This window comes from Alligator mississippiensis, chromosome 2, assembly GCF_030867095.1.
Source record: "Alligator mississippiensis isolate rAllMis1 chromosome 2, rAllMis1, whole genome shotgun sequence".
Lineage (NCBI taxonomy): Eukaryota > Metazoa > Chordata > Crocodylia > Alligatoridae > Alligator > Alligator mississippiensis.
The window spans coordinates 70094511-70120207 of record NC_081825.1 but is presented as its reverse complement, the minus strand read 5'-3'; the positions used below and the strand labels follow the sequence as shown (position 1 = coordinate 70120207).

Here is a 25697-nt window from a genome sequence, read left to right as displayed (position 1 = left end):
ACTCAAATGTAACCCACAAGGCAATGCACAAAAAATCATATCCATAATCAAGTAGGTGTTGTTTATTTATTGTGCATGAATGAATAAGTACTGAAAATAATAACAATATGAATAAATCATAAGAGAAACAGATATGCAGACGGAAGCTTTGCTTTCTTTGGATTTAGTTTAGTTAGTACGAAGTGTCAGAATACTGCAACAGTGGCACCACATGAGTGCTTATGCTAAGCCCAAGGTCAGCACTTCAGCATGAGTTGACTGAGGTGCTTAGAAGTTAGGCACATGCTTAAATGTTTTGCTGGACTCAGGCCATATTGCTCAGTGATGCAGGAAGCTGAATTCTTCAAATCTCATTACAGTCAGGCTAAATGGGCCAAAGTAGGTCAGGAAGGGACTCTAATAGGATTCTGGTTAAGGGGCATTTATCAACTTTTGCACAATTCCACACGGCATTTATGCACATAATGTGCAAAGAGAACAATCAGCTCATGAAATAACTTGCATACCAACAAATAATTTAGAGAGGACCATAAACTTGAGCCAGGGTGAAGCTATAGAGCTGTAAAATAGTTGGCTGCTTTGGCAGTGTGACAGGTGCTGAAGGTCGTAGGTGGGTACTGGGGAAAGTTGAGGCATAGAGCTGTAAGGATAACCTGGGCACATGATGAGATAATTCATAGCTATCAGAAGAAAGAGCAGAGGCAGCTGGAGAGGGAAGAAACTGTATTTGTGAAATTAGCTAGGAGAAAACATTAAGGGAAACAGGAGCTGGGGAAAGAAGTTGAGGATGACTTAGTGAGCAACAACAATTGAATTTTTGTGGAGGTGTCCATGGGGTAGTTTGCTGGCAGGAAGAGAGCTCCTTATGCTGACACACACAAGTGGCATAAAAAGAAATGTGTTTAAACAGTAAGGAGTAAGGTTCTGAAACAGCCACCCAACCCAAACAGTATGACAGAAATACACTTTTAGACTTGAAGCTTGATAAATGTTTTAATGGCACTAAATAACATGATTGTCTAGAGAACAGGGGACTAGCCTTGATGAAGGATGATCCTTCTGTCCAATAACCCTAATGATCTATTCTTTTCCTCTGACAAGATGCATTGTTTGGTGCCTGAGGGGAAGTCCCTGCACCCACACCACACAGCTATCGTTAGGGACTAGCCATCAAGGGAGCTTACTAGTAAAGGTCTCAGGATTGGTGATGCTCCTGTAGACAGAAAGACCAACTTCACTGCATAATCACGCAGGCCTTACATAGTCATTTTATAGAAAAGTTTAATGACGAACAAAGATAATGTTGAGAGTGGCTTATTTCCTCTGATTACCTGATGTGGTTCCTTCTGTAAGGTCATTCTGTATCTCCAGAGACAGCTACACTGAACTAAGAGAATTTTAAGGAACTCTAAGTAAAGTGGCTTATCCCAATTACATCATGCACAAACAGTTGTTTAAAACACCACAAAGAAAGTTTGTCTAACTGTGACTGCCTCAGGCCACTGCATGGTGCCGATGCTGTTAAAGGCTTTGAATTTCTACTTCCTTTATTTTCATTAAAAGGAATGCTCTATGAAACAATTTGACTAAATGTCTGCTGGAACATAATAGTTTGGTCCCTGACCTTTTTTTACTTAATTACAAATCTACAATCTTACTATGGACATTTTTTGTCTCATGTCCACTAAATAATTTGAGGAATTTCAGGATATTTTTTCTGAAAATAAATCGTGTGAATGACAGAGGGGAAATATCATGAAAGCTAGAGAAACTTACAGGGCTATGTACATTTTAGTAGCTATTTTTGCAACTGCAAGAGAAAACCAAATCATACATTTCTTTTACATTCTGAGCCTACATACAACTTTACCAATAAGGGAGGTTTTACTTATAAATTCAGTCAAGTATTTAATTATCTTATTTGTGATTTTCATTACTTTTTATCGTTTGACTAAATAATATGGAAATAAAAATTCAAGTAAATAAAAGGAAATAAAAGGAAAACTCTGCTTACTTTATTGTCTTGAAATAACACTACATATTTTCCACATCTATTATTTTGTGTGCCTTTTATTGTTTTAATTGCGCAAAATTATAATTTTTACCTCATTAAATAGGTGAGATGTTTGTTTGTTTTGTTTAACAGAATTCATTCTTCAGGACAGGAAACCACCTATAGAGCTGCGAGAGGTGTTTTGAAGATCCCAAATACAGGTATCTATATATGAATAGAATCATAGAAAATTAGGGTTGGAAGGGACCTCAGGAGGTTATCTAGTACAACCCCTGCTCAAAGCAGGACCATTCTTAACTATCTCAGCCCAGACAAGGTTTTGTCTGCTTGGGTCTTAAAAACCTCCAAGAATGGAGATTCCACAACCTCTCTGGGAAGCCTGTTCCAGTACTTTACTAGTGAGAAAGTTTTCCCTAATATCTAACCTAAACTTTCCTTGCTTCAACTTGAGACCATTGCTCCTTGTTTTCTCATCTACCACCACTGAGTTCAGTCTAGCTCCAATATTAGCTAGAATATTAGCTTCTAATACAAGTACTAGGGGAATTGTCTCAGCTGCTGGAGGCCACAACCCCTAAAGATCACACTATGATTAGGCCACATGCTGTGCAGGCCACAGTATGGCAAGCCAAGACTTTCCTATCTCCTCCCCCGCTGCATGGTGCACACGAGCAGTCAGTCATTTCCCCTCATTGTCCACCATGTATGTGTGTAGACTCCCTCACTGTGGAAGCTGGAGGGCCCTTGGCTGCTGCCGCAGGCAGAGAGATAATGGAAGCAGTGGATGGGTGGGTGACTGGAGCCTCATGTTAACCCCTTATGGGCTATATGTGGCTTGCAGGCCACCAGCTGCATAGCTTTGCTTTATACTGTGCACTGTGGATCCCTTCTGTGGGGTATGGAATTGATAAGAATTGAAGATAAAACACACATAAAACAGCCATTTTAATTAACTTTTCTTCTTGGGTATTTTTTCTTCTCATCAGATCACTCCCATTTGGATTAGTAGGAATGAAACATATTGCTTCTCTCTCCCTCTGTCTTTTGTATAGAAAATACACATCCCTAAGTGACTATAGTTGGCATAAATTCTACCAATATATCTAATATATCTGGCAAATTATGGCTTGTGGGCTGGGTCTGCCTGTGGAGTCATTTAGCCTGGCCCATGGAGATGGGGAGTTTCTCGGCAATTTGGCAGCTGGGCAGCTTCAGTAGCAGGGAGCTTTGCGGGCAGTGGGGAGAAGTGTTGGCACTACTGGACACAGCAGTGATTGTGGCTGTGATGGCACAGGCTAAGTTGCAAGTGGCCAGCACACAGAGCTAAGCACTGTTAAAGTCCCCCCCCCCCACCATGCTGAAGGGTTTTTAAATAAAGGGTTTTTAAACCTGAAAGCTTGCTAAGACATTTTTTCCCAACTATTTATGTTGGTCTAATAAAAGATATCAGATTCACCCAAAGAACCTTGTCTGTCCCATCTACTCCAAAATATTACTGACATTCAACTGTAGAGCAGTTATATAGAATTGTGCTTTAATGCACACAAATGAAGTCTATCAATAAATAGGGTCTCTTTGCAGAACAATAAATCTTTTGTGCCTACGTCAATGCTTAGACAAATGAACCTAGATGTGATAACTTTTGTCTTCCTCTGTCAAGCTCATCATTCAAAATAATAAAACATTTTAATTACTTTGTTCTGTTCAGTTTGTCTTCAATAGTTCTTTGCAGTTACTGTGCCAGTTTGGCAGAATCTTAAGTATCATTTTGCATATGTAAAGTACCCTTCAAGGTACTTAAGTTCACCTTAAGAGTTGATGGAAAGACAACAGAAAGATTAGCAGCTGTACTAGAATGATTCTGATGTAGATGAAGCTTTGATATGCAATATACAAACAAAAAGGCAATCCAGCCAAAGAAAAGTTTCATGCAGTATTCATATTGCAATTTTTTTGTTGGCATCTTTTGCAAAAGGAGTATTACATTTTTGGGACACCTTTTTCAGTGCTATGGATTCAGCAATTTTCACTTCAATATGGCAGCTTTTTTAATGACATTTTTACTTTTGTCCTATGCAGCATAATGCCCCTCAAAATGATCTGGCTTTTACTGTTTACACAATTGTTATGCTCCGGCTGTCTGTTGGTTTCATACCTAATATAGTCTTACATGGCTCACCACTATTTAAAGCTGAATAGCCACTATTCTGTGCAGTATATATAGCCAAAGAAAACATGACTAAGAAAATTATACTTGGCACAGTGATTAAGCTCACATGATTAAGAATAGTTACTATTAGCTACTTGTACTTGCTGGATAAACCTCAAAACTCCTGGCAGTTGATTCAATTTTAAGTCTGGATTTTGAGCCAAAACTTTTCAATTCTCCTTTTCCCCTAACCTTCCATCTGTTCAAGTCTTACTTTTTAATCTTCCACAGTCTCCATTATGTTCACTCCTATTTGTTACCATCTTTAATGATGTGGACCCTGCAGTAGGTGGCAAGTTCTTGACACTGATTGTCAGCTGAGTGTTGTTGCTAACACCAGTGAGGAGAAGAAAGTAGGAGACCTACAAAGTTTAGAAAGCTGGAAAGAAAACCAAAATGAAAGTCAAGTTGGAGAAATGCTAGCTAAGACATCTGGGGAAACAATCCAACAAATCTGAAACACATTGAGGGATGATAAACCACTCAAACAAATGTGATGCAAAGAGGATGTTTGAGCAAAATATTGGGGGTAGCTCACACAAGTTTCATCCTGGAAGCAGCTAGCTCTAGCATTTCTAATGAAAACAGATGTCACTAGTCTCTGATCATGAAGAAACCAATCCTAGAGGTGACTAATGAATCTGTCAACAAGTTCTTAGCTACATGCATGTGCCCTAGGTCAGGTAAAAAAACAGGCATGCTTAAAGGAAATGGATGAAAACACAAGGAGGTAATTATTTGCATCAATAGATGTTTCTTAACCGGCTTTTATCAGCCACAAAGTATAAGACCAGAGTCATATGGGCTAGTTGCATAAATTAGTGCCTCAAAGTCCTGAGGAATATGCTGAGCTTCTAACCTTTGCCTGATGCAAGTTGAAAGTGATCAGCCTAGCTTGCTATCCACCAGGCTTCCCAAAGGATATGACGACTCATCTCATGGTTCTGGTATAGCCTGTCATGGACAGGTCTACTTCTGTACTTACTTCAGTTTGAAATTAAGCAGCAGAACTGTGCATACAAGCCCAATCACTCCTCTCATCAACACTTGTTTAAATTATTATTATTAACACAGAAGGCAGAAGACAAGTGCTCCAAACTCTACAGCAGATAAAAGAGATTTACCATTTTTCAGGTATCCAGGCTGTAGCTGTATTGGTCTAGATGCAAAAGGAATCAGAACTCGTGGTAGAGATGATATCTTTTATTAGACCAACTAGATTTTTGCAAGTTTTTTTTTGGCAAATATCTAGTTGGTTTAATAAAAGATATCACCTTGAGCATGAGTTCTGATTCCTTCCACTATTTTTTCAGGTTTTATAACAAACTGCCAGAGAAAAGATGGATATGTAGCCTGTCTTACCCAAGGTATACCAGAATGAACCTGACACATCCATTCTGTTGAAAACTACATAATAAAGAGATACACGTTTTCTATCAACTCTCCAGTGATCCATTCAATTATGAGGTCAGAAAAAGAGAGAACAGTGGCTTATAGGGTCCAATTGTTTGTTGTCAGTGAGTATCTGCTTGCTATCTAACATCATCACCACATGCAGGCAACTTTTTTCATATACTTGTCTAGGAAAATGATACTCCAAGCAAAAATAAAACTTTGCAGCAAGGGATGTGACACTGAGATTTCTAATAGTTTCCATCCTGTTTGTTATTATTTTAGTAAATGACCTGTGATTCTAGATGCCTTGGTTTCTAACTTGTGACTCCTTCAAGGTGCCTGATAGTCAGGGAGTAGTTGTTTGACACTTTCAGAAAAGAAGTCTTTCAAAAGATTTCACTTTGGCCATCCAAAATTGAGGAACTGAAAAATCACAGGTTCAGCATTTTCAAAATGAGTAAAGGACCAGAATCCTCCACAACAGAAATCAACTGGTCATGAACTGGTATCATCTTCCATGTAGATCTTGCTACCTTCTGAAGAAATCATCCTTCCAGGTCCTCTTTGAAATGTACAAACATTGCTTTAATTCTCTGCACTACTATCACCTATTGTGATTGACCAACATGGTAAATGCTACATTTCTTAACTTCTGAGGGGTAGGCATAATGTTACTTCTCCTCAAATATCAGGAGAAAGCCACATTTCTTGATTTTCAAATGTTTGGATTCAACAGTTTCTAGCTGATGTGAAACAGCCACAGAGATTAGGGACAGAAATTACACATACACCAGTATAAGTGATCAGAAACTCTTTCAAATCTGTAACACAACAGAACTTCAGTGTACATAAACTGCTTTCAAAATGGGTGAAACAGGTTTAAGATAAACCTGGATGGATGTAGTATCAGACTTAACTGATTTAGGTTAAACAGTTTATTGAACTTCTGTCCCAGATCACCTCCAGATTCAAGATCCCAAGATGCTTTCATGGTGGACGGCTAGCCTTGGCCCAAGCTGTCTGCTTCAGCCAAGTAGGGAGGCATGCTCTAGTGCAGCGGTTCTGAACCAGGGGTACATGTACCCCCAGGGGGTATGTGAAGCCTCATCAGGCGGTACGTGAGATATATTTCATACATTGTCTAACACAGGTCAAAGGGCCTAAAAAATAAATTTCCCATTGAAAGGGGGTACGTGAAGTCTCACTCTGAGACCAAGGGGTACGGCGACTGAAAAAGGTTCAGATCTGCTGCTCTAGTGCGTCCCCTCCTCCAGCTTCTGGCTTGGGCCATTGCAGGCACGTGGTTGCATTTCTGGAATCAAAAGTAAATGTCTGTTCACTTGCTTATCAGGTCAATCTACACAGCTTAGACTAACCTGCGAAGATTGAATTGATTCAGTCTTGGGTTTTTTGAGTGTCTGTATTTAGTGCTAGAGTGCAGCTTTAAAGAAATTACAGTCAGCTTTAGCAGAGCTACTTTGACATTTGTAGGTGTAGACTACAGACGAACATTGCATTATCCCCAGGAGAAACCATTTTATCCTGTGGCAAAGTGCAAGCGTTCAGACATCTCTGTCCATCATCCCAAAAGAAACTTTACAAAGGTTTATGGAATAAGAAGTGCTAACAGTTTGTCCAGGGACATCATGAAGCACATCTGAGTGGTTGCCCCAGGACTGCATCATTGAATCAATGACAGAAAAGCAGCAACTGTTCACTAAACCCTGATTAGAAGGGTGAAGTGTGTACATGCCAAGCCCAGGATGTTTCTGTTCTGGAACAAACACAAGCACAACTTATCCATGGACAAATACAAGGCCTGTTCTCAACCATATATATGTCTTTTCTCTGCCTTAGATAGTTTGTCCTCAGAGATCTAAAAAAGAGACTTCACATGAAATAGGCAGAGAGTGTCTGGTTTTAAAACAGCAATAAATCACTAAGCACATCAAGGTAAGTATTTGAAATGAATGTGTTTTGAGAGACTAGCTCAGGAGAGCCTGGATTTGCACACTGATCTAATCTACTTGGACAGCTGCTATGTTCTCAGCCACAGAATAATCCTAATTTTTTTCTATGTCTCACTTACATGAATTCCCAACTGTCCTCCTTTGGCCACAAGAGGCCTTCTACTGTTAATGATATCTTGTATGGGAAACAGTGTCTCCTCTAAACTGGGAGCTAGAATGCCTCTTTAATAAATCTTGCTCTCAGTTTCCTCCAAATGAGATGTGATGTGGTCCAGCAGATAAAATCTTGGAATGCATTTCAAAATGCTTGCTTTTTATTTCTGGCTCTTCTATGGACTTTTTTTTGACTTTTGATGAAACAGTACATTTCCTGCATTTCACTTTTCCATTTTATCTGTTGTCAGTGTAATCTGTAAACTTTTCACACTGGCGATTGCCTCTTCCTGTGTGTTTGCCCAGCACATAGCAAAACTGGACCCTAACCTGGGTGGGGACTTTTAGACTCTACTGTAACAAATAATGACAGGAAGACACTCTCAACAAGATTCTAGTATGCTGAGACTACAGCCTGTCATACTGACCAATACCATCTCCTTGCTCACTCCTATTTCTGTCTGTATTCCTATGCTTTTGTCTTTGGTTAGAAACTCAGAACAGATTATATACTCTGTTATGTCCTATCTTTGTAGTGCAATTAACACACTGGACTGCTTGTTCTTGACTTGTGTTCCTTACTATGGTAATACAAATAGTAATAATCAGAATGATAATAAATAATCAAGGAAACAATGAAATGCAGGAAATGTCAAAAGTGTAGCCAACCCAAGAGAGACAGCCAAGCTAAATAAAATAGGCTCCAAACAATGTATAAGACCTCACAGGGGAGGGGAAAGGGGCCAGACCAAGGATAAAAAGGAGGAAAACAATTAAGATATGGGTAGAATGATAAAAGGGCATTTTATAAATTCTTATTGCAAAACTCATTACAGACAAAATGCCCACCCTTTCATCCACAGAATGAGTGACAAATCTACTTGCTGCTAATAGTGTAACAAAAGATAACTGGATATGCAATCACCTTACAGTGTGTTTTGAAAATATTAATATTTCAGCTTTTTTAGTCCAGGCTTAGTCACTTGAAGTAGATCTCTAAAGGCACATGCTTATTTGCATGTTTACTGTAAATACATTATTCATTGCTAGATTAGAAAGGAAGCAATCTTGCTACAGTACAGAATAGGTAGTTTAATCACTGTGTATCAAAACAGAGTATTAAATGAGCTCCTTTTAATTATCTTATCCCTCCAGTCTTCCCTCAGTTTTGATAGTGCTTCATCAAGTGCATTTAGTATTTGAAAAGGAAATTTCATTCACATCAATATGAAATTTCAGGTTCACTGATACCTTTCTTACAAGATCCTGGCTACAGAGAACGGGGACTTTTCTCACTTACCCAGAGATTTACTCACTTACTCGCCTCAGAGATTCTGGAGGCTGGTCTGGAAAAGCAGGTCCTGGTATGGAGGCATGAGGCCTCAGGGATTCCCCAGGTCTTATGCCTTCACACCAGGACCCATGTGGGCTTTCCCTGCTTATAAAGAGGTGCCCCAAGATTCTCCATGGTGGCCCTCTGCAAGCAGGGAAAGCTAGGCATGTGTTCCAAGGGTTTAAGGGACCCTCAAGCCCCCAAAGCACCTGCTGAAGGTGGCTGGAGAGTGCACGTTAGCTCAGCTTGTCTGTACTATCTTGCCAGAGACATCCACCACAATAAAGTGGCAGAATTTATGACTAACTTTTGTCCCAATAATAATTTTCCTCTGATGTGGTGTGACAAAGGTTAGGGAATATCTATTTGCTCATCATTTCTGCTGCTGTAAAAACTATTATGGAGGCACAACTCGGACATCAGGCAATGTCTGTTTCTACCCTTAGCTCAGTAAACATGTCCTCTTTGGTTATGTTTGTTAGACCACAAGGTTTGGAGATAATCATGTTCCATCATTTTCAAAACAATCAGATGGTATTCACATATTATGCAGTTTTAAAAAATAGATATGATGTATCCTTATCGATGTCTGCATTCATGTATAGAAAAATCCTGAAAAAGGTAAAAACTGGCGCTTTTCAGTTTTTGAACTGCATTATTCAGGGATCCCATGTAGGTAGCAACTTTTACAAGTGGTCTGCTAAGCATCCAGTTAAATGGTCAACATGCCAGAATACTCCTGAGTGTCAGTCTTTCCACGTATTTTACAAAAACCGGAACTACTTTTTTAAAGTTCTTTTTAGCCCGACTCCATAACTAGCATCTTATAGCAGGACAGAGGAGAGGAAACTTTAGCACAGAAATGACAAGAACAAACAACGCCCCTTCCCAACAGGCTTTTGAGTCTAATGTTTCCACAGCAACACTTTATTTTTGTTTCAGCTGTTTAACTTTAGCCAAAGAGGAGTTCCTCTCCACATTATCTAGAACACAGTCTCTAATACAGTCCTGCTAGAACCCATATTACAACACCTTGTGCTTGTGCTTCCTGTTCAAAAGCATATATTTTTTTATTAACAAGTGAATCAGCTTGATCATTTATTCTGACTAGTCAGAGGACAATTAAGTCCTCTTTCTCTTTTTCTTTTGATCTCTCTGCCTATAAGAGTTGATAACATATTTATACTAATGGGAATAAATGTTGCAACACTTGCTCATTGTATTCCATTTTCTCTTTGTCTCTCCATTTTTTCCTCTATAAAACTCTGAATACTCTATTCAATTATCTGACTTGATTATCCAGTTTTTGGGATAAAATGGCCTAAATCCTTCACTGGCATAGAATATTATAACACATACAATGTCCGTCTTTTCTTTGTTACCATTACTATTCTTAAAATGTGAAGAGAAACTGTTTACCACACTGGCTTAGCATTCCAGACAGCCAAGGTCAGAGACAAGCTCACCCTTTAGTCTATCAACATAGTGTCTCCTTCTCCAATACTGAATGAGTAATAACAATAGGTTGAATAATAAATCATGCTATCAATCATGTCGTATTTATAACTACCCACAGGAACATTTAAATGGAATTCTTCTTGTTCAGATTGTGAAGCACCTGCCTTATACATTTTCTATAATTTAAGGATTCATCCTTAAAGATAACTTGAAGGTCAGGAATTTTTCACCTTGAATCATTTTTGGCTGAAAGTTATTTTTGGAGAGCCTGATATTAGTTAAGACAATAAAAGTTAATTAATGATGTAATAACAATTTTTCAGCAAAACTCTCTGTTTTTTTCAGGTGAGATCTCAGTGGTTACCACACTTTTTAAACTCTAGGCACTCCTCATTAGGCTCAAGAAGCCCTTCTGAAAATGCCAGCTCTAAGCTTTCACTCATTTCTTGACTGCAGAAAAATAACAGAGCAATTCTTTTGTTGCAAAGAACTCGGAAAGACCACAGCAGGTCAGCATGTTAGTGATATTATAGAGTCACAGTGTCTGCAACACTCTGAGAATCACTGGTCTATCTATGGACAGAAAAATTTTCCAAGGTAGCAATCAACTGTCTGCACCTCCTCTTTATCTTCATGCAATCCCCTGCCTCATTCACTACAAACTTATAGGCTTTTGCAACAAGGGAGCCTGGTTGCCTCTTGTACTATACTATTCTTTTGGTAGTGCCTCCTGCACTACACAGCCCTGATACATCTCCAGAACAAGTTCTAAATGCTCACTGAGTGCATAACAATACACAAATAGGTCAAACTAAGGTTGTACAGACAACCTTAGATCTGACATTTCCTTACTTTTGAATGCTGGATTGTATGACCTTTATAAATGTTCTTCCCTTATAGCTTTTTAAAAATACTTTGGAAGTTAAACACAAGAGAGCAAACAGGAAGAATGTTTTGATCGTTTGGCATTGCACTGATATTCATGTCTTTCTCCTCTGCACTCATTTGGCATCACAAGGTTGGGTGTCAGAGTGTATCTGAGGCAGACACATTGCATTTTCAATGCTGATGTCCAACCCTGGCTCTACCCCCCACCCCCAGCATCCACTGCAGTAGTTATTACAGAAAGTCTGGCTCTGGGTTTGAGCGATCTCAGCATGAATATCCATAGAATTCATTTTTACATGCTAAAGACTAACAAGTCTACTGGTTTTTCAAAGGATCACAACTTGGTCAAATTTGGGTCAGTTTTCACAGGTTATGGTAAAGGGCAGATCCCTGACACAAAGGCCACCACCACCCCAGATTTCAAGTCTCTGTTCTAAATCACACGTGTTGACAGCTTGGCTAAGAATGGCTTCCCAGAAGTTTAACGGGGATAAAAAACAGCATACTTCATAACTCTAACCTCATTCTCTGAAATGGCTGAAAGGTTTTGCCTGAAATAAAACAAACAAACAAACAAACAAACAAACAAACACACAATCCCTTCCCCTGAAACATATACCTACCGAGACAGGCATAGAAAAGAGAAAATTCAGTCTATACAGCCAGGCAATCAAAATCATAAGCAAGTGAAAATAAAATCTTATAAGGGATGATCTTGTAATAGGTCATGCTACCAGGCTACCTACCATAAATGGAATCATAACACAGACAGCGTTTAACAGCACGCTAAAGTATCTCACTAAATTTAAAACACAATGACTGCTTTGGAAACTGCATTAAAGCATTGTCACTATTAATCAAGTGTTTTGTTGCCTGCCTGTTTTGTTTCGAAAGCTTAAAAATTATCAGGGGCACAAGCCAAGGTGCACTGAAGTTAATGGGAATCTTTTATTGGCTTCAATGGTCTTAAGAGCAGCCCCAAATGAAATAATATTTCAAGGTTATCAAATCAATAAAAGCATATTTCCAGTTCTTTTTCTCTCTCCAACACAAACATAAGTGCCATTTAGGGGCTCACTGTTTTGCATATAAGCATAATTGAAGCAGTTCATGGGGCACTCAAACATCAGCTGGCATCTGTTTTATGAAAATGTGTAGGTCAGTTACATCTAATAGTTTAAGGCTGGCTGTTCACCCAAATCAAGTGCACGATGGATAATGGGAAAGGGTTTAGCATAAGGAAGCATTACAAAATACTTTAATTCACTGACTACCCCTAGTTTATTTAACATACTGAGTATACCTTGAATCATTAATCTGGCAAATGTGATTTTTTATGTGATTTTTACCGCATGTGATTTTATTGTTTTGATTGGATGCAGTAAGTGCTGTTCCCATAGCAGATGTTCTCAGTTTTCATGTACCTAATTATAATTTTATTATATAGTCACCTACAGAACTGTGCACTGTAATGTATCATTTAAAAGCCCACTGTTCCTTGCACATTAAATTCCACTTCTCCATTTCAAGCACAACTCTATTTTCAGCTATACACAGCAGGTGATACACAGAAGAAAGGAATCAGGCAATCAACTGGAATTTTGATGCTGTAGCTTGGGAGACATATTTCGCTCTAGGCTCATGGACAGGAATTTGAAACTAAACTATTTGAGATAAATGCTTTTGTGATAACAGGTTTTATGGTATAACTGTAAAATGATATATTAATTACAAGCGAATATACCCAATAGTAGCTGTAATATAACCCGCTTTTCTTCCTTTTTAAAGAACAAGATTCTGATCCTGCAAAGACACATTCATGAGTAATTTCACACATGAGTAATTCCATCAAGCAAACTCTATGCAAATCTCCAGAGGATCTGGCACTAATATTTCACTCAGCAGGTGCTTATTGACACCTATACCTGGCAGCACAAGCAAAGAACAACATCAGTCACAGGATAAATACATACATATTCCCTGTAATTCCTCCAGTTTGTTTAGTCTGTGCTTATTCCATCTCTAGGTTCCTTAAACCTTGTGTTCCTTGATCTGACATTTGGCTTGAGAAGTGTTAGTGTAGTTTAAGCACAACTTAAATTTATCTGTCCCTTGCAGGAAGGGTTTGGTCAGGGGCTGAGAAAGAAAAATGTTAGATTTTTCCAGCTCATAGTTTCACAGTAACAGTGCTCAAAGAGCTTTACTTCCCTAAGCCTCTAAAAATAAGAAACATTTATTTTGGCAATATGTTTGCTTATATATTTCTGTAATTTTGACATTTCAGTAATTTATGAACATACACATACCATATAAAGGTGAAGTTCCAGCAGCACATAGAAGTTATTCTAGAAAAAAATTGAAAATATTCAAAACTCCTATAGAAAATCTGTAGAACATTCATAATCTTACTTGTAACTAAGTGTCCTTCTTTACACTACAAAATATGCAGACTTCTTGTATTTTGATTTTGGGCATGTTTACATTTATGTTATTGAAGCTTTTTCCATTGGTTTTTATTTTTTGGCCCTATGACATGTAAATGAGATGTTATAGTGACAGTAAGCTTTCAATTTGGTGATATTTAAGGTTAAAATAGCTCTTAGGAAATACTTTTGGCTTATCTCTCCTAGCCTGGTTTGTGAAATATCCACAAAATGCTGACAAGTAAGGCTAAAGGAAAAGATTCATGGAACATTTGAGAGACTAATGAAGTACAGAGACTGAGATTGCTCTGGACTTAATCAGGTGCACCGTCACCCATGTTTCAGATGAACTTTCATTACAACGCTAATTTTTTTTGTGTAGAAGTTACCATTGCGAAGTTTTTTTGGCTACTCAAATTATTAACAAGGCATTGCCAGATTAAATATTCTTTTCATCATGTCCTAACACCTACACTTAGTATCTGGTGACAGAGAAAGATGTTAGTTGCAGAAACAATATGCTAGATTTATCCAGAGTTTCAATAAGATTTAATCAAAGTATCAAAATACATTCATCTCAGAGGAGACAGGGAGCCAGCAGCAGCAGAGAGACAGTGTTGCACAAACATTTTTCTAAATTCCCTAAGCTTAGCTGTGAGTCTTGATATACCTATAAGACCAACGTGATCTCTGAGTTCTTACTATTTACTGATACTCCATATTGGCCTCATTAATGTTACAGTTTCATAAGCAGCTACACACTGTAGTGGTATATTTCTGAACCTCGCAGTACATATTTGTTCAAATTAGGTCCTGTAACATTGTATGATGTAAGTGACTCCAGTATAGCTGTTGTGAGCATTATGCACACAAGAGTGCTAAAAGTTATCAAGTCTACATGATAAGATAGACAAAGAGATCAGTTCGGAGTTTCTTCTCTTTTAGGATCGGGTTTTGCTTTTGACAGTTAATGAAATGTTTGCTATTGATTTTATTGTGAACAGAAATGACAGTGGGATCTGACTTTCTGGGCCTATTTATAGTGGGCTCTGTTACTGATTTGCTCTCATATACCTTATGCCATAAATTTAACTAGAAGTTACTGATGTAATACACAGAGGATCCAACTAGTTTGTTGCAAACAATAGTCTTTATCACGGCTCCAGCACTGGGTTAGAATACTACAGTTCTATTAAGACAGCAAGCCACAAACATCATGCCATAATTCATTAAATGACTTTCCCCCTGGGTGGCTGATACCTTTTAACAAAAAGGTAACATTCTCAGCTGGCGCAAATTGGTACAGATAGTGGAGTTGTGCTTCTTTATACCAGTTCGGAATATGTCCTATAGTTTGCAATTGTGCAGTACCATTTAACTTAATTGCTTCTTCTCATGTCCTGTCTGAGATTGTTGATGACATGTATTTAGCAGAATTTGCAGATTCGTTAAAATGTGACAAAGCTGCAACATGAGTGCTTTTGCTATGGCCGTTATGGCAGTCGGAATCCTGTCCTGAGTTTCATTGAAAGTCTTTAAATATTGAAACACGTTTCATAAAGGGATAGAACCTTATCTCATATAAATCACTATTATTCTTTTGAAGTCAATGTGTGCCAGCTGAGGACTGCAATGGAGGGAAAGCTGCTAGAGATGAAACAATGCACTATGTAGTGGGAATACTTTTTACAACGTATTTGCCTGTAGGAGAGTTTTAACAGTATAATGCAGCTTGATAGGCGGGTTACTCTGAGACTGATTTTTGTACTGCATAGTGAAAATATATCATGATATGTTGAGGCTGCTCTGCTAGGCACTCTGGCTTACTGAAAACTAACTTCATGCCAAGGCCTGCTAAGGCCTGATCTTAGATGTCATAGTCCGGAGGTTGGCCACTTGATCACTAACTTACCAGAATTCTCCAATTCTACTTCTACTTGTGATGCACAGGAGTTGATATTCTAAGCCACCATCAATGGCTTACAGTCCAGATAAAGGACTTTTCCACTTTTGGTGGACCATGCTCTTTCCACAGGATTGTCAGGACAGCAGTTCTTAGAAGGATCAGGTGGCAAAAGGAAGAGGAGACTGGCCTGCCAGACTCTGAGAACATTTCCATGAACCTTGTAGTCTGCCATGCATAGTCTGCCTCTGAGGCCTATGACTGCAGCTATCACTTGCCGGAATGCTGATAGTTTGCACGGTTGTTTGAGATACTAAAAAGATTAAATAATACGTTTATGTGCCAATATTACATTCTGTGAACTGCAAGTCAGCAAAGGGATCACTGTGAGCTTCTAAAAGCTTACCAAAATCGTCAAAGGCAGACTTTATCCCCCACAGGTCCAAATAAAAAAAACCCAGCCATGCTTGGAGTAGCATTATAAACATATTTTGCCCATGTAGCATGTGTGTTAACTTCTATGAAATAGTTATCTGCACATGTGTTTTAATGCACATTAGTCTATTTTAATGGGCATTAAAGCATCACTAAAAAAAATAGGATTCTTAGTCTGAACCCTTTCCTGAATATAGGTATCTAAGCATTCTCATTCAAGAAAGGATCACATCTTTCCTTCAAAACATGACAAGAGGAGGTGGTAAAGGTGGGGGTAGCTCAGTGGTTAGTACACTCATCCAGGGGGTAGGAGAATGCCCTAATCACTAGGCTATAATCACCGGGTATTCCAAAACTGGAGAGGGGATCATAGACTCATAGACAATTAGGGTTGGAAGAGACCTCAGGAGGTGATCAAGTCCAATCCTGAGCTCAAAGCAGGACCACCCCCAACTATATCATCCCAGCCAAGACTTTGCTTACCTGGGTCTTAAAAACCTCTAAGGAGAGAGAGGAGAAGTGGAGAAAAAGAGGACATTCAATCCCTTCTTTTGACACCGTTTACTTTGCTTAGAATAATTAATCAGTATTTGGGCCAGAAACGGGGAAGGTGAACAACTTGAAGAGCAACACAGTGGTGAGAGCACTCACTTGAGCAGGAAAGACTGCTCCAGAGACTATGCATTTTATCTTAAGAAACCATTGTAGAAAAGAGCTATGGGAGCAGGGATTGGAACCCAGCTCTCTCTACTCTCAGGAAACTACACTAATCTCTAGGCTAAAGAGTCATACACTGTCTCTCTCTCACCTGATGACATTTATTTTATGCAAAATGTTAACAAGTTTTAACAGGAAGGATTAAAGGCGTGCAATACTTACAACAGTCACTAGGGCTGTGTGTAGCTTCGGTCCCTGATTTGATCTGGCAGAGATTCGGCCCGATTTGATGGCTGAATCTCTGAATCTGAAGTGAATCAGAGAACCCTTTAATTTCCCTGAATTGAATCAGAACCCTCTGAATCAATTTGGAGAGATCTGGCGATTCGGATATAGACACAGCTTTAAAAGTTTTTTCTACATACCTTTAGATAGCAGGTGTCTTGTTAATGCTGCAATGCTGGAGTGCATGGAGTGTCCCACAGGAGCACAGGGGGCTCCCCAGCACGCTTGGCAGCAGACCCAGAAGTGGACCAGAAGCACTCCCGGTTCACTTTCGGGTCCACTGGGGAGCTCACAGGGCCACCCCCCTGTGCTCCCCCCAGCTCGGCGACTGGTCCCTTCTGGGTCTGGGGGGGCACCCAGGGTCCCCCTGTGGCCAAGCGCCCCTCTGTGCACTCCCTGGCAGACCCGGGAGTGGACTGGAAGTACTTCCGGTCCACTTCCAGGTTCACTGCTGAGCACATGGAGGGCCCCCCCACAATCCTGTGGAATGCTCCATGTGCCCCAGCATCACAGCGATCATGAGCCATGCCTGCTACCTCAAGGTACAGAGAAAAAACTTTTAAAGCTGTGTCTATGTCCAAATCGCTGATAATCTGAATCAGCATTGAATCTTCAGATTTGGATTCAGCCGAATCAAATCAGGGACAGTAATCCAAATCAATGAATCAAATCACTGTCCCTGATTCGGGCCTAATCTGAATCCAAATCGAATAGGGCCTGCTTCGCATACCCCTAAGTTAGTCACTATGTTGGTGTTTTGGGCAGTCTCCTGGGAAGCAGGAGATGCAAGTCTGAATACATGTAAGAGGTGGGAAAGAAACCCATATCTGGGGCAAGTTCTCCAACTATTAGTCTTTTAGATAAAAGAGAAAGGCAACAGAATCACTTTCTCTGGACATGTTTTGAAGAGAAGCAGCAGCTGCCATGCCCAGTGTGGATACTGATCTCTTATGGATGCCCAGGGCACATATACCAGGTTTATCAGGCAACATGCACAAAGAGATGCCTTTTATGTGGCTCCTGCCAGGATCTTCATGTGCTCTTCAGGGTGCCTTGCTTAAAACTGTCAAAGGCTTGCGTAGTTTTGCACATGTCTAGAAGCAGAACTTTACATGCCTGGAGTTCTTTAGGTATCTCATTTCTCAACAATATAGACTGTAGATGCCTTCAGCGTTAGGTAGCAGATGTGAGGGGGTTTTGAACATTTTTTTTTTTTTACTTGGGTGCCTATAGTGGGAGCTGAATAGAACATAGGTCCCTGACTGTTATTGGTCTGCTACATGTTCAAGAGTGACCACTAAAGGTGTTTGAGAATAGCGAAGACAACAGTCAAGAAATATATCTTGCATGTTACAAAAGCGCAAATTTGAACCCATTGTTTCTAAAGTTTACCCCCTATTTATTTGATTTGATTTATATGCCACCTTTTCCAACAGAGGCTTAAGGCAACTTGCAATAGAAGAACACAATAACTTACAAAATAGTAAAATGCTTATAGTACAGGAGAAAACAACACAGAAACCCACTAAACAGTCCACTGACCTTTGCTTGCTAAAGGCCTGCCTAAATAGGAAGGTCATACAGTACTTCTGAAAGATGTTGAGGTTCAGGCTCTGGAAGCTCTCAAGAGGGAGGAAGTTCCAGAGTTGAGGGGTGACTACTGAGAATGACCTCCCATATATTTTTGCTAAGCAGGCTTGATGCACTGATGTAACTTGCAGGAGGTTGCTCTCAGCTGGCATCAGGGTTCACAAGCATAGAATCAAAGAAAATGAGGGCTGGAAGGGACTTCAGGAGGTCATCTAGGCCAACAGCCTGCTCAAAACAAGATCATCCTGACTAGATCATCCCAGCCAAAGTTTTGGCTAGTTGGGTCTTGAAAACCTCCAAGGATGGAGCTTCCACGACCTCTTTGGGTAACCTATTTCAGTGTTTTACTACCCTCCTAGAGAAAATTCTTCCTAATATCTAACCTAAAATTCCCTTGCTGCAAGTTGAGAACATTGCTCCTTGTTCTGTCATCTGCCATCACTGAGAACAGTCTAGTTCCATAGTCTTTCAAACCCCTCCTGCAGGTAGTTGAAGGCTGCTATTAAGTCTCCTCTGAGTTGCTTCTTCTCTAGACTAAATAAGCCTAGTTCCCTCAGTCTTGCCTCATAAATCATGTCCTCCACCACCCTCACCATTTTTGTTGCCGTCCACTGGCCCTCTCTAATTTGTCCATATCCTTTCTGTAGTGGCGGGCCCAAAACTGAACACGGTACTACAGATGTGGCCTCACCAGTGCTGAATAGAGGGGAATAATCAGTTCCCTTGGTAACACACTTACCAATGCAGCCCAGTACAGCGTTAGCCTTCTTGGCAACATGGGCATACTGTTGGCTCATATTCAGCTTATTGTCCACTATAACCGCCAAGTCCTTTTCTGCAGAGGTCTTGCCCAGGCAGTCAGCCCCCTGCCTGTACTGGTGTATGGGACCATTCCATTCTAATGATTGGGCAATAAGGGAGAAGACAGTTCCTTAGGTATGCAGGATCCAGACCATTTAGTACCTTATAGGTCAAAACCAGCACCCTGAATCACACCTGGAAAGCTAATGGGAACCAATGCAGATTCTGCAGCAATGGATGTATTTATTGGTGGTGGCCCATCCCCATCAGAAGGTCTTCTGTACCAGCTGCAGCTTCTCATATGATACTGTCTTATAGTAAACCCGCCTACACTAGAATCACTTGAAATACTTACATTTGTTTAGCTATATTTTAATTTGTCTGTCTCTGGACTTACTTTTCTTTTGAAAGGATTTTATTCAATATGTGAGACGATAATTTATTGGGTCGGTTTTCTATTGTATTAACTGAGAGAATTGACTTTTAAACAGGTGTATATTGATACAAAAATTAGGTATAATATTCTGCCTAAGAGTTTTAACATATTTGTAAAAATGCTGATGTGGTATAGAAAGAACATAAAAATATATCCCTACTACTCCTTTGTAAGCTTTCTGATATGAAGGCTATACTCTATTGTAGGAACATAAATTATATTGTTGCATCCTGAAAATTGAAATAGCCTAAACATATTGTGGCGATCTGGTGGCTGATTCAAACTGATTAGTCCTACTGTAGCACCAGACTGCTGTTACAGATAAGTACGCCAAAGGGATAAGAAATCAGGTAAGTAAAAGATAATGTCATGCATTGAAACTACATAACACAGATGTAATTTTAAAAATTAAAAAAAATGAGAAAGCATTACTCGGCATAACAAAAGAGTAGGTTAGCTCAAGGGTTTTAATAGCATATGCTATTTCAATGCAATTAGATTTAGCTCTGGGGTGCCAATTAGAAAGAAGGATTAAAAATGCATACATACATTTTAGGAATATATTTTAGAAAGCTTATTGAAACTACCTTTTTGTATTAGATGTTATAATAATCTGAAATTGATTTTATAGGATTTTTAATGAAGCTTAGCATCCCATGCACTTAAGGAATTTGTCCTTTTAAGCAAACTCTTTGGTAGGACACTCCTATTTTACAGAGAGAAACTGAAAGTCAGATTGAACAGGGAAAAAAACAATCCTGAGTGCCCAAATGTTAGACATCCAAATCCAAACTATGGCACCTAAGTAAGCAGCCTCCATTTCAAATGTTAGGAATTCAAAGATCTCATAGTCAAAGTGGTACAGACTCGCAATAGACTGTTTTGGTTCCCAGTTGTGGAAATGTAGCCACTGTGACCCTGACCCTGACACTTGTTCAGTGTAAGTGACAGCATCACAAATCACATTTTCTAAGAACAATGGGAGCTGTCAATTTTGTGGCACATCTGAAAATCAAGTTGAAATAGAGACATGAATTTCAGTGTGTGAGTTTGAAAAATGCAGCTTGCCCAGCTCACTGAGAAAGTCTTTGGCATGGCCAAAAAGAGAACCTATCACCCAAGCCTCTTTCTTGTACATCAATATAAAACTATCCTCTGAGCTAAAGCACAAAGTTCAAAACTGGATTCAAATATCTCTGAAGCTGAGATGTGATTGAAGTGATTGAGGCTGGGGTTTGTGTCAACCCTTTGCAGAGAGAAGGAGAAGCTTTAAGTTTATTTCAAAATCCTACCTTTACCAAGCTTTGCACTATTCAAATTGTATATGAAATGCCAGCAAATATCATTAAGTAAAATGGTGTAGACCAAGGGTTGGCAATGTTTTCTGGTTGGGAGCCTGGAATAGTTCAGCTTGCGTCAGGCTAGGTTGGCTTTAGGACACAGTTGCTGCCACCACTTCTCCCTGTTGCTCAGCTGCTCCATAGCGTGGCAAAATCCACCCCCCTCCCCCCTGCCAGATCCCAGGCAACTGACTGTAGTATGGTGCAGGGTCAGCTGCCTGTCACTGAATGCTGCTGAAACCACAGTTCCACAGGCTGGACCCAAAGGATCCAGCCCACAGGCCATAAATTGCTGACTCCTGGTTTAGACCCTAGTCCTCAATGAGCCCCTAAATACCACAGCAGTAAGGCAAAGCTTTAAAAAATGCAGGCAGTCCTCAGACTTACGACACAATTGGTTTCTGAAAACCATGTCTTAAGTTGAAATGTTGTAACTCGGAACCAATTTTCTCATAAGAAACAATGTTATAAATGGGGATTGTTTCCTTAACCAAGGCCTGATACCCTATTTTCACCAAAAATACCCCAGAATTTTGCACTCGATCAATTATAGATGAGTAATATAGCTACATTAATATATTTATATTGTAAATAGCAATCATATCTATTTGGAAGGACTTCTTTGAGGTGACTTCGCTGGACTTTTGAAGGGCTCTTGGCTGGAGTCTTCTCAGGAGTCTTGGCTGCAGGTTTTTCTGGAGCCTTGTCTCCTTTCTCAAAGAAAGTGTCCAAGGAAGTTTGGTCAGATGTTCTCCAGGGAGATGAGTGATGCAGCAAACTTACAGCAATCAAGCATTGTAAGCCAAAACTGGCATAATTTATAAACGTTGTAAGTGCGAAACATTGTAACTCAAAATGTTGTAAGTCAAGGACTGCCTGTAAGCCATAACCAAGAAATTGAAGATGCTTCCTATACTGGATTACCCCAGATTGTACAGGATTAATATAGCTGCATCAATACCACCTATTCCTAGCCTAGGTGTAGAGAACAAGGTTTTGGCAAGAAGTGCTGCTCTGCTCTGGCAATTCCTGGCTGACACAATTGACATACTGAGATCATTACCAGATGACATGAATAAGAGCAGGCTGTCCAACTGATGGCCTGTGGGTCACATGCAGTCCCTAATGGGTTAGCCTGCTGTCCCTGGGATCCCAGTCTGGGCACTGCTCCTCCATTGCTGTCTTGCAGCTGCTGGAGTCTCCAAGCTCCCCCTCACTCTTTCAGTTTCTTCTTTCTGCCCCTGCCCTGTGAAGAAAGCCTATGGACAGAAGGTCTGGAAGGACGCAGTGGTGCTGGAGTTGTGCAGTGGAGAGGGGAGCTGGGGTGCTGGCACAGCATGTGGTCCCTGGCTAGTCAGAAGTTGGACAGCCCTGAATTAGGGCACCCTTAAGGCTGAGCTAACCCAGTGCAACCTTGTAGAGCACATAGATAGTACACAAGTCAGCCAGGCAACATCTTTGAAAGGATAGCTGTAATATTGTCAGATTTGTCTGACCACACAATTTTAACAAACAAGTTATAGCCTAAGAGCCTGTGGATACTTAATCATGCAGTTAGCTTTTCACACATGCACTAGCTGTATACATACATCTTGCTGAGCCTAATTAAAAATATTCTACAGCACACTCCTTCAGAACTGCAGTGTCAAAGAATTTCCACGACTTTTCATTTTTATGAGGTAGGAAACCCCTCCTTCCTGCCCCCCCCAAATAAGGCTACCTATACACATGCATCAACATGTCCTAATTAGAACACTCTAGAAAGCTCTAGAAAGCATGTCAAATTACCTTTAGTTAAAGCATCTCGTGGTCATTTTTAAATCCATGGGGGCTTAATACATGTAACGCTGTGGCCTTTTAATTAGAGCAGCTCTCCAGGAACTCGTCTAATTAAAACACTACCCCTCTCCTCTCCCAAGCATGTGTATAAGCAGCGTAAATGATTCAACATGATTTTTTACCTCTAACACAAGAAAGTGAAATGATATACATCTGGTGTTTTGTGTGTAAATACTAAAATTAGCTGTGGCTTTTATTAGGCCATTCTACCCTGCTTTGCTCATATTATTGTATCTGTTTAAATACTTGAATAACAGGTAAATAATAAGTGGAATTTGATCTGAATTAATTATGCAACACTGCTATTTTGTGTAAACTTTTGGAGAAATATTTGCAATTAGTTGCTGCATGTGGATGTGCTTGAAATCATGAGACAGCTTCCTGTAGCAGACTTGGGGAGACCACCTCTTCCACTTTAATTTTTTAGGATCAGTTTTTTAAGGGACCTGTATGAAAATGTTAAGCATTCTTTAAAAAAGAGCACTCTTAAAAGAAGAGTGTGAACCTGGAAATGTAATCAACATAAAAACCGAGTTAAGAGTAGTTATAGATATTTCATCTACTAATTTGGGGCAAGGATAGTAAAAAAAATAGCACATTTTACGCGTTTTTCTAATGTATTCTTTCATTTTTTTGAAAGACAACCACATATTGTGCAAACTAAATGAATATATAAGAGAAACAGTGAGAGACCATACACAAAAAGTTGCCAAGTGCACCAAATTAATAAACTGAAAAAACAGACATTGTTTCTCTCATTCATTTCCAGATGCTATAGTTGCAGAATTTAGTTATAAAAACAGTACAAAAAAAATCTGACAGAAGTGTGATTTTTAGATTGTTAGTGTTCTGCCAGAGCCAAACTAAGCCAAATGATTTAAGTGGCTTTGAATGTCTCTCACAATAAGCTATTAAATTTGTTACCTGAACACCAGTGGTACATGATGAGAGGAAATTCTTATATATAACTTCAAAGAAACTCACAAAATTATTTCCAGTCTGGTTCTTAAATGACAACTGAAAAACTCCACAGATCAGCATACACAGTGAGCAAATACAGCAGTCTGGCTATGGAAGGTAATGTTGGAAGTTTGCTGCATAAAGCAACTAAGAGAAAGAAAATACAATTCTGCAGATGACAGTCTCAAATATACTTAAAAATATCACTTAAAATTTAATAAATATACAAAGACTTTCTTATCTCTAAATTAAATGCAATTATAGGGGTGCCATATCAAACAATTTAGATTGATTTAACCAATATAACTCAATTGCTTCATGTTTGTGGGACACCTTCCTGCATCTAAGTTTAAAAATAAATTTAATTTAACAACTCATCCTAGAAAAAAATTATGAACTCTCAAAAATCCTTGGGGAACAAGGAAATTACGTTCCACCCGCTGTTTCTTCAGTTCGGGAACACAAAGCCTAACTTACCTACTAAAAAATTGCAGTGCCGGGTCTCAAGTACCTTAGCAGAGTTCATGTGATATAGACCTCCTCTACATGTGCAGGCATCTAATGCATGATCCACACAATCACACCCGCTGGCATGCCACATGTGCACGGCAGGAGGAGTGATTGTGGGATTGTAAATCAGATCCCATCACGCTTTACTGCCGGTGCAGGGGGAGCCTGATCTCAAGGTCCCCCTACATTCACAAGAGCTCCTGTAGCTGGGAATCCACTCAGCTGATGGAGTTCTTAGTTATGGGGGTACCCCACATACCCCCACAGCTTGGAAACTGCAGCAGTTGCAAACTCCTAGCTGCGGGATGCATGGGGCACCCCCATGGCTAGGAGTCTTATCAGCTAATGGGGCTTCCAGATGAGGTGGCATGTATTCCCGTGGCTGGGATCCAGCATAAATTGGGATATCCCAGTCTTAGGGGGTACACATGAACCCTACCAGCTGGAGGCTTTGATCAGTGGACAGGGCTCCCAGCTGTGGGGGCACAGGCTACATCTACAAATCAAAGCCAAATAGAAACCAGCTATAAAGTTATTACACATTTTCCAGAAATAACTTTATAGATAGTTGGACCTTTTTAAGGCACCATAGATAATTTGCATGTGTAGCCAGTTTAAATTAATTGAGCAATTAACCAGGTACTTGAATAATACATGTAGCATGTAGAGGGGGCCATAGTTTTTCTTAGGCTAAAACAAAACAAAAAAGGCCTCAGATTTCTAAGTCATGCAAACAAGATTTTGTCTTTATCTCCCACTCCTAGTTTTATTTTTGTTTCATGACACACTGTAACTTGAAAGAGCCTCCCACCCTCTGCACATCAATACTTCAGATTCTTGTTTTGTTGAAACCTTCCTACACTCCCTTCATTGGTGATGTGTCTCTGCTTTCTTGCATTTGAGCTCTTGTCCTCATACGATATTTCCTTAAATTTCCCTGTAAACTCTCTGGAGAAGAGATCTCCACTTCCAACATTTTCTCTAAAGTTCCTTTTAAATTTGTGGCACTCTATAAAATGTCATTAGGAAGGCCTACTGCTATTGAGATTATGTTTTTTTCTTTCTTGTAAAAGAGACAAAAGATGCACTTCTTGTCAC

General features: G+C 39.6%; 1 protein-coding gene across 12 annotated transcripts in view; it reads right to left on the bottom strand.

The window, feature by feature from the left end:
* SORBS2 (sorbin and SH3 domain containing 2) overlaps nt 1–25697 on the bottom strand; it is a 278948-nt gene that overhangs the window by 148496 nt on the left and 104755 nt on the right. For all 12 annotated transcript variants that reach the window (XM_059721817.1, XM_019481319.2, XM_059721824.1 and 9 more), the window contains exon 4: nt 13727–13765. In XM_059721817.1, the coding sequence (XP_059577800.1) occupies nt 13727–13755 (29 nt within the window). In that variant the 5' untranslated portion in view covers nt 13756–13765. The remainder of the gene's footprint in view (nt 1–13726; nt 13766–25697) is intronic.